The sequence below is a fragment of the Lygodium microphyllum genome, chromosome 3, assembly GCF_053477565.2.
Source record: "Lygodium microphyllum isolate KBCC chromosome 3, Lygodium_microphyllum_v1.1.10, whole genome shotgun sequence".
NCBI lineage: Eukaryota > Viridiplantae > Streptophyta > Polypodiopsida > Schizaeales > Lygodiaceae > Lygodium > Lygodium microphyllum.
The window spans coordinates 25,359,365-25,369,750 of NC_141137.1; the positions used below are offsets into that span (position 1 = coordinate 25,359,365).

Genomic DNA, 10,386 nt, shown 5'->3' on the forward strand with positions numbered 1-10,386 from the left:
ATAACCCATTTCCATTCAATCTATAAGTAAACCCTTTATATTACACCCTTCTATATGTAAAAATATATAAAATTGGTATTTTAAAAATACCTCATTTTGAACCCACATGATGCACATATATATTCATGAGTAAGTTACCCGAGCTACAAACTATCTATCTTTGATTATGAATTCAAGATTTCTTCTTTTTCTTCTTGCTTCCACCACATCTTGTGCCAAAGAGAGGGAAAAAGAGACATTGAGAGAGTTAAGAGAGAGAGTGTGTAGAGGGACTTGGAGGGTAAAGCCCTCTTTTTCATTTTGTTTATATCTCTTCTATCTTCTTTTTCTCATTTGTGAAAAATGAGCATTTGATGCCATCCATGTCCATTTGAGAGCTAGAGTGAGGGGGACAATGAGGGATAGTAAAATGTAGTTTTTTTATTCTTTCTTTTCTTGTTTAAATACGATTGATGGCATATAATGGAGCATGGAGGTAGCTTATATATATATATATATATATATATATATATAGAGAGAGAGAGAGAGAGAGAGGGACAAAGAGAGAGTTGATGGCTTGGAGCTAGAGTATAAGCAACATAAGTGACAAATATTTGAGCCATGGGAGACTTGATCTCTTAAACAAAGAGTGTTTCCCAATGTCCAAACATTGAGCTCTCATTAAGCCCAACATTATCCAGCTTTCAAGGAAGCTTAGAACAATGTTATGTAATATAGTTCTATCATAGAAATGAATCAAAGTGTCATGATTGGTATTTAAAATATTCCTCCACCACTCATGCTATCCTGCGTGTACTACCTAGGGTGCTTCAAAAACTTTGTTAGCCCAACATCCTTCTTGCTCATTGAATAACAACCAAGTTAGGTTGTGCTTCATGATCAAGCAACTTCTTCGCCCTTGTTGTACCTATCATAATAACTTGTTCAACATGATCTAGTTGAAGCGTTGTCCTCACGTTTCTTGGGAGTTTAATGTGGACATCACTCCATATTAATTAATTGTTTAGTCTACATCATTATTAATAGGTAAAAAGTTAGAAAACTAAATCTCGTACAAATTAACATTTGATACAAAAAATTATCTCATACAAAATTGATTGGAAATACTTTAAACTATTACATACCTTGTATGGTTGTATTTAAGATAAAAAATGTTTATTAATATAACGTGGATATATAAATGGAACTTAGAACATGATACAATAGTACCATGATAAACTTGAAGTAGGAAAAGTTTGAGCACTATGATCTCGAAGGATTACTTATTTGAACCCTATACTACAATACAAAATGCCATATTAACATGATATAATAGTACCACGCTAAGCTTGAAACAGGAAAAGTTTAAACACTATGATTGTGAATGATAACTTATTTGATTCTTATACTACGGTTCAAAATGCCATATTAACATGCCATATATAACCCTACATAGATTTGAAAATTTGATTGCAATTATTTTCATTTTGTATGAGTATATGAGAATAGTACCTTTGAATAATGCCAATCATAGATACGAGCTTACAACTTAATGTGTGTATGCCCAAGGTATAGTTTGCTAGTATGGGTACATAGTCACTAAGGTCTAATACTTAAGAGGATGTGTTTAAGTACTTCATGAGAATATCATTGATAGCAACAAAAGTATTAGTTTCTTTAAAGGGTTCTAATGGAAAAAGTTCTCATTATTGTACTTCCTATTTGGCCTCTAAAAGTTTACTTTTGATTGATAGCCAATCAAGATAGTACATGGATTGTGCACATGGTTCACAAGAATGTTTATATTCATAGTCAATTACTCATGGGTTGAAATTACAATAATCTTTTAGTTTTATTGAGTTGTAGATTCGTTATCAATTAATAAGAAGTGATCTATAAATGTATCACTAGTTTCAAGAAGATTAGTACTTAGGCTTATGTAATATGTCCATGTTCATAGTCAATTACTCATAGCTTAAAATTACAATAATCTTTTAGTTTTATTGAGTTATAGATTCCTTATCAATCAATAATAAGTTATCTATAAGTGTATTAGCTAGTTTCAAGAAGGGTAGCAGTTAGGCTTAGGAAACATGCATACACACACACACACAAAGATACACATACACATTGGTAGCTTTATAAGAAAACATATAGCATATTTTTTTCCATTTACACCTCAAAATTATATTTCAACTACTCAAGGCTTTTGCTTTTTGGATATTATAGGATAATATTTAAAGTTTTAACTCCCTTTCATAATATTAAGTATGTGGTACAACTAAATATTCTAAGCTATAGATATCGCCTTATCTTGCAATTTCTCACCTTCCTTTCATAAATGGTAAGTAAGAATGTATATCTACAATATCCAAATCTAGGTGCGAGGTTCTAACATCCCTCCTTTTATATGGATTTAAGTCAAATTTGGACCCTTTACTTACATACGTTAACAAAAATCTACTTTCTAGTTATTGACCAAACAAGAATATATATATATATATATATATATATATATATATATATTTCTCGCTCTCTACCTTCCCCTTCTTTTTGTATACTTTACTTCTCTCTCTCTCTCTCTCTCTCTCTCTCTTTCTCTCTCTCTCTCTCTCTCTCTACCTTCCCCTTCTTTTTGTATATTTTACTTCTATTCCAATGGAGTTTTAATTGCATTAACATTGTCTTTGTAAACATATTTTTGTTGTTTTTTAGTACTCTCAAATGGTTTATTACAGAAAAAGATACCTACTTAGGGATAAAATTCTAGTTGATCAATGATATTATTGGGTTAAATTTTGTATGAAGGTATTCTCAATGCATAACCTATAGTTTTATATGTTACACTATAATAGAATCAAAGAAGGGATGTAAGTAATACGTATAATGTTCACAATAGGGTACAGACACGTTTAACTTGCTATTAAATAATTGGTATGCATACAACTATGTTTCTCTCATATTTTAATGCGCAATAAAATGCATGTATGAGAGATATGGAAATGATTAGAGAAATATCTTAACCTACCATCAGTCAATTTCAATTTTCAACCTTTATTGGAGATATATGCCATGAGAAAGGGCTAAGATAGAATTGTGTCATGGACGAAACATATTATGAGACCATGAGCTCCCATGTGAGAGATAGCATCATTGAGAGCTTCCATAGAGGCATGATATTTTATTTTTTACCCACTATTCTTCTCTATACACATGAAGTTGAGTTTCATTTTTCTCTTCTTTTGCTTCTCCTCTTCATTTATGTTTATATTTTTCTTTGTATTCTTGGTTTCTTCTTGTTTTCTTGATTATCAAAGGAACGAAGAAACACTCTATATTTCTAACAAGAGGTGAGCACATATAGAGAGGTATTCAAATCTATTCTCATTTTTCTTTAGTTTTACAATTTTATGTGTGGTTTCCCTCTACATTAATGCTATCTTTCTTATAAATATTTTTTTGATTAAGATACATTTAAAAGGGTTCTCTGCATAGAATCGTACATAGTGGGAGTATGTAACATTGCACGGTGATAGGATGGGTACTCTACTAAAATGTATTGAGATGCCCTATTATACATGTCCATAAATACAAATTGTGCAAAAGGTATCCAAAATCAAAGCTTTGTGCTTCGTTTGCTTGTTCTATTATATTCTTCCAAACTTTGAATTATGTCAATTTGTGTATGTAGACACATACATGCCCAACAAAGTGGCAGGGAAAAGAAAGAGAACAATCATGACCAAGATTTTTAAAATAGATATTTTTCGATTCTCTTTCTTTAATAGCTTTATTTAGTTATATTAAGGGTTTCTTATCCAAATCTCTCACAACCATACATCCTATGCTAAAATGTTTTTGGTGAGCATATAAGAACATTGCATGCAAGTGGCTATTAAACTATAAGAATTCCTCATCTGTACCCTTAGTTACCTATATTTAAGCACTCAATCCTCTTTTACTCTATTTAGAGGTCTTTTGAATTGAATCATTCAATGTGTATTTTCACAATATTTTTAATTGTAATTTGTGGTACTTAATTAATGGCTTTGTTCCTATATGTGGATAAGAAAGTACAAGGAATTGATTGTCAAATATTTTAATTTTTGATGTTTAATTTCATTTCTTTTGGACTTTTGAATTAGAGGGAGTATCCTTTGTTACCTTGCTATAGGTGATGTTCTACTTTGTGTTATCATTGCAAGCAAAAGGTAAAGGCATGCAATGAGGAGCAAAAAAATATGCTCACCACATGCACAATGCATACATTGTCGCAAAGAGATCTGAAATCTCCTTCACAATACATACTTTCTTGGGAGCACTCCCCACACATACCAATGAGGCATGCAAGTTAAGAATACCTCTTATCTAGCTTTACATAGATATTTTACTTTGTAGTCAAAACTAAGATTTGTTTGTTTTGGATTCTTATATATTGTATGTAAGCTAAACTTTGACTTCCAAAGCTACATGTAAACTCATGTTCAAACTGTAATGCCAATGATAATATAACTTCCTCATTCTCCATTTTTAAAAATAATATCCTTCACCATTTTCTTGGGTCAATCTATGTAACTACTCTACTTAATTTTGTATACCATTAGTATTCCACTTGTATAAACAATAGTTGTGGAACTTTGGCTGATTGAGCCATAGTACTCCAACCAACAACTCCTTGTCATTTTTTTCCTCTATATAGAGCATATTTAGTCACATGAAATGCAACGTTAAAATTGTGCAAGCTTAAGCATAATTTTAGATGCAGTCGTAAGTCTTTTGCTTAATTCAAAAAATGGCTCAACACATGTCCATAAGCAAATCTATTATGGCGTCGAAGCATATATTTTTTTGGAACAGATACAAATTAATGTAAATTGATTCATTTGTGAGTTATGTTGTCTCGTTCAAATTCTTATTTGCAAAAAAATTCACTCAAAAACACAGATTTAAAAAAAGAAACAAAGTGCCTTTTGTATACATGGATATAAGACACACTATGTACTACTTGTAAATGTATGAATGTGACAAGAATAATCTTGATCTTCACCCCTTTAATTGAGGTAGATCAGTATTGAATAATGTTTTTTTTAAAAATACGGGGTTGATATTAATGTAAAGTAAATACAACACTTAGAAGTGTAACAGGTCTCAGGACCAATGCAGTAGTAGATTACAAACAAAAATTACAGGGCCATATTGTCCAGCTTCCTAGCAAAAAGTTTGAATATCCAATGAGACCTCCCAAGAGAGTTTAACACTGAAAGAATTTCTTCCTTCAGCATTCGAATAGCATCCATAGGCACAACCAATTTCTTGCTCCTGAAAGCAAAAAAGTTTCTTCTATCCCAAATAAACTTCGGGGTGACCGTTGTCAATAAGCTTAGGAGTTTCCAAGAAGCCTCATCCAAGAGGCCTTGATCTTCAAAGAGGACCAAGGTAAGGGTAAAATCAACTCTGAGATTCGCCTCCCGCAGCCACTTTCGAACCTTAGCCCAAATTGGGGCAATGCACCTACAGTCCCAGAATGCATGCTTTACATCTTCTTCCACCCGCTTACAGTGGGGACACATTGGGAAAATCGCAATCTTCTCAGCCAGTCGAGCTCTTAAGGGGGGCAGCTTCTTAGTGACAACCCTCCATCTAAAGAATTTGAGCTTGTAGACAGGGGTGGCTTTCCACACCTGCTTGATTCGTCTTTTCCATGTGCTGATTCTAGCCATTGGGCAAGCAGATCTCCATTTGTCCCCCAAAAGGAGAGGTATAGCTAGAGAGGGAAAAGTGAAATCAGACCTCCTACGACAATTGATCAGTTGTACACCAGCGGGGCTCACCAAAGAGTGAACAAGTTTATTGGGCACAACCACACAGGCAGTTGGCCAATTCGGGTGCTTGTATCTGAGGATACTCTCCAACCAAATACTTTCCAACTGAGTTAGCCCAAAGTGCTCACTGACTAGCCCAATGTCTACCACCCAAGACAGGTCCAGGTCCCAAACTTGTATCCAAAGCTTCAAGCCTTTGTCAGAGATATTCTTCGCCATTCTGTAGTTGCTAGCCATCGAGCTCATAGGGGGATCATAGGCAAAGGGGTTTGCCCAAAGACTGGTCCTTAGAGAGGAATCACCGTTTCTGTAGGCCGTAGCTGACCACTGAGCTTGTGAGATATCTGATTGCCAGCCCTTTACCAGAGCTTGGGCTAAATCAGACTATGGAATTCTAATTGGAACTTGGTAATTGCAGATTGCATCCTGCCAACCGAGCTCGACCCATGCTCGGCCCTTGTGGGCTGCCTCTATTATCCAGCTCTGGAGGATGATTGACCAGGGCTGTAGTTCTCCCATCCTGAGTAGCACTTGAAAGCAAAGTCGTTTAGCCTTAAGCACCAAGGGTTCAATGCCTAAACCCCCTTCCTCCTTGTCCATAGTGATTAGATCCCATCCAAATTGGGGCATTTTGCTTGCGCCCTCGCTGCTCCATAGGAATTCCCTGAGAGACTTTTCTATCGTAGACCAAGCGACTTGACTGAACACAAATATTGAGGCCATGTAAACAGTTAGATATACAAGGAAGGTTTTGATCACCATGATCTTGTCGGCTAGGGAGAGGGGCACATTGTGCCACTCGTTGATCTTAGCCTTGATCTTTTCCCAAAACCACAGAAATCTCTGTTTTGCCATTAGGCCAATGCCTATAGGGGCCCCTATATAGCGAATGGTCTCACCAGGCTGGACAATCTTAAAGCCATAGTTGTACATCCAATGGATCCCCCCACATGAGAGGCAGCATCTCAGTCTTGGAACTATTGATGAGACCGAGGAGGAGACTTCAGCAAATTCATTGAATGTTGCCATGAGGGCATCCACAGAGGCTTTTTCAGCAGCAACAATGGACGCACTGTCATCCGCGAAGAACTGGGAAGGGGCCACAGAGCCATCTGGTAGAGGAAGCCCGCGTATAGTTCCATCTTGAACCCGCTTGTCAATCTTGTGCAACAGAAGGTCAGTAATCAAAGCAAATAACAAAGGAGCCAGCGGACAGCCCTACCTAATAGACCTTTTAAGGGGGAAGGCACCAGTGATATTGCCATTTATGCTAATGGAAGTAGTAGCTGCATTAGAAAAGAGGGAACTCACCAGTTTCCTAAAGATTGTGCCAAAGCCAAAGGCTTGAAGCACACCTTCGATGGATTGCCAATTAATTCTGTCATAGGCTTTGTCAAAATCGACATTTACCAAGACAAAGTCATGCCTGTGAGACATAGCAAGGTCCATTGAAAATACAAGATTGAGATGGCATCCTCTATCTTCCTCCCATCAACAAACCCGTATTGTCTAGGGTGAATAACCCTACCCAGGAGATACTTGATTCTTATGGCCAGTGTCTTAGCAATCACCTTATAAGTGAAGTTAAGCATTGTCATAGGCCTCCAATGAGAGGCCTTAGTGGCCAATGGGGTCTTTGGAACCAACTTGATTAGACCCAGATTGAACTCAGCTTCCAAGGTGCCAGACACCCTGATAGAGTTCATAAAAGCAACTAGGTCAGCACCACAAGTGTCCCAAATTGTCTAAAATAATTCCACAGGGAGACCATCAGGTCCCAAAGCTTTACCCTTCCTCAACCGCGTGACAGCAAAGTGTACCTCCTCAAGGGTAAAGGGCCGCTCAAAGAGCAATGCTTCTTGCAAACAAATCGGTGCTGAGACATCCTGCAGGAAGGCTTCCAATCTGTCCTGGTAGTCCAGGGGGGTAGTTGGTTCAGATCCAACAATTGAGGAGAGATGACCCTTAAGAATTCTGGAGATCGTGACTTCATCAGTGTGCAGTTGGCCATTCTCGTCCTCCAATGCTACAATAGTCTCTTTTTTCTGCTTCAGTTTAAGGGAGCTGAGGAAAAAGGAGTTCGGAGCATCTCCCAAAAGGAGTCCTCCTCACGAGAAACTGCTCAACGTTAAGTAGAAGAGATTGCAACACGTTATCTTCTGGGTTGAGGGCTAAAGCTTCCAGTAGGTGGATCCTCAAATCTGCACCAGCTCGGTATTTGCGTCTTTTTGCTTCCGCAAGCTTCCTCTTGTGAGATTTGGACAAGTTAGTGATTGCATGCAGGGAGTTCAGCCACTTAGAAGCAAAAAATTTTTACTTTCTCACTTGCATACCTCCACTTAGAAGCGGCCATTCCTGCTTTCTCACTTGCAGACCTCCACTTAGCCTTGAGCGCTCTGACAAATGCTTCATCCTCCAGAAACGAGCAGTTAGAGCGAAATGGAGGGGGACCACTCAGGGACGCACCTGTGACAGCCAATCTAAATGTAATTAGAATAGGAATGTGATCAGAAATAGCAGATTCACTAAGCGAGAGGTATGTAGTGTGGCCACTTAGCCACCAAGCTCCCAGGGAAGCATAGAATCAATCCAACCGGCATGCACACCACGTTGGGCCAAAATGCCTATTGTGCCAAGTGTAGGGTACGTTTGAATGACCCAAGGCCAGCACTGCAACATCGCAGAGGTCACACACATCTTCCACCTGGTTCCATGCCTCTATCTCCTCCACCACCATGCAATGCGTTCCATGAGACCAGTCACTAGGGAGAAGCCAGCATAGCCGGATGGTCTTAGATACGCCATCCTATTTCCTCCCATTGCTTGGCTCTGAGGGCGGATGTGTTGCTGGCATAGATAGAGACCATTAAGAATTGTTCCCCCCACATCTCAACTTTGGCTGCAATAGCACCTCCATCTCCAAGACTCCATGCAAAATCAGGCTTGAGCGAGTCTTTAATGATGAGCAAGGTGCCGCCACGTCTGTGTCCTCTAAGGTCATGATAGATAGAATATCCTGGAATGTCAAGCGTGTTGCAAGTTGTCTCATCAATTTTAACCTTCTGCAGAGCAATTGCATGCGGGCAATACCTACGGAGGATTCCGTACATTATTTGTTTCTTGAGTACTGAGCCCATTCCCCTAATGTTCCAGGAGAACATTTTGATTTTCGGCGAGCAAGGCATTTGAGAGAGACCTTGTGCGACTTCTTCTCACCACCATTCTTCTTGTTGGAAGCTTTGGGCTGTGCATTCTCCTTATTAACATCCGATAGAGGCTGCTTGTGTTTGAGTCGATTCTCCTTGCCTGTGCTTTTTGCAATCTTGGGGGGGGCCTGTGGGGTTGAAGTAGATGCCTCACGCAGCTTTGGATCTGGGACCTTAGCTTTACCCTTCGCACTAGGATCAGAAGGCGTCGGCACAATATGCTGTGGAGGGGGGATTTGCATGAGGAGAATCCTTGTTGGTAACAGTTTCACCACGGACTACCTTCACCTTCTCTTCTGCCTGCTTCTGGGGGCAGTTACGTGAGAAATGACCACTGGTGCGGCACCGGTAGCATGCATCAGGGAAGGGGGAGAATTTGACACTGAGTAGGATCTCCAACCCTAAGGAGTCCTACAGTTGCAAGTACTCGAGGGGTTCATTACGAGGGTCCCAGAGGATGCAGATCCGGTGCTCTCCTCTGAGTAAGCCCTAAACATCAGTGACTCCAGATGCATACAAAACTTTGCCCAAAGTTGCAGCAATGGTCGGTGCCTCTCCATCCAGCCACGGAGGCAAATCAGGAAGGGATATCCAAATAGGACATTCATGTTGGAGGACGCCATCAGGGGTGAAAAAGGACGACCAGGGCAAAGCATAAACCAGGTTGCCTCTATAGCCAACAGAGGACGCCAGAACCCTATTTTTCCTTCAAACCAGCGTGCAAACTCCTCCTCCAAGGGAGGCCGTCCCAGAAAGTACAGATACACACTAGCAGACCAAAGAGTAGCGCACCTCTATTTGACACTCTCAAGCGACAGCGCCACAGGGGCTTGGTGAACTCGTGCTCCCTCTGCAGCTCTGGCCCTACACTCCTTGTTGCGGCGTTCCTGGTCCTCATGCAGGGTATGCTCGATCTCAGCCATGTCCACATGGGGACTACTCAGCGCATGCTTGTAACTTCCATTCGCAAACGAAGGTTCTGTGGGCATCTCAGTTCTCTGACGCTTCACCGAGCCCTTTTGCATGTAGACATGTGCGTCATTAAGGTGGCATGATGGTATTGCCGCCACGTTAGCAAGAGTAGGATGGGACTCCACCACGTTGGCCTTCCAGCTTGCCCTCACCACTTTGCCTCCTTAGAGGGATACTTGTAGTATTGAATAATCTTACTTGTCAATGCGCAAGGGAGATCTAAAAAGGAAAGACATATGTGAACTTAGAACGTTGTCAATTATAGACTTGCCAGAGTACTGCCAGCGGCCCCGCCGGTCGGGGTCAATCTCAATGATTTTGCAATGTTCGCCGACTTGTATGGAATGATCGTCATCGTCGCGTACACGGGGGGAGTGCTGCGCCTCGCGTCTTTGACGTGAAGTACA

At 39.7% G+C, this 10,386-nt stretch overlaps 1 protein-coding gene across 1 annotated transcript; it reads right to left on the reverse strand.

The window, feature by feature from the left end:
- Positions 1-5,085: 5,085 nt before the first annotated feature.
- LOC148038162 (uncharacterized) lies at positions 5,086-10,132 on the reverse strand. Its single transcript, XM_087675371.1, has 3 exons — positions 8,135-10,132; positions 7,113-8,046; positions 5,086-6,962 (listed from the first exon to the last, which is right to left on the reverse strand). Exons 2-3 carry the CDS (start codon positions 7,248-7,250, stop codon positions 6,186-6,188), a joined length of 915 nt encoding a protein of 304 aa, XP_087531497.1. The 5' UTR covers positions 7,251-8,046; positions 8,135-10,132; the 3' UTR covers positions 5,086-6,185.
- Positions 10,133-10,386: the final 254 nt, after the last annotated feature.

Bases quoted from the DNA above. Each gene is read 5' to 3' on its own strand.
- LOC148038162 (XM_087675371.1), bottom strand. From the start codon at position 7,250: ATGGACCTTGCTATGTCTCACAGGCATGACTTTGTCTTGGTAAATGTC. The intron at 6,963-7,112 runs GTGAGTTCCCTC...CTGTTGCACAAG, and splicing joins GCACAATCTTTAGGAAACTG to ATTGACAAGCGGGTTCAAGA.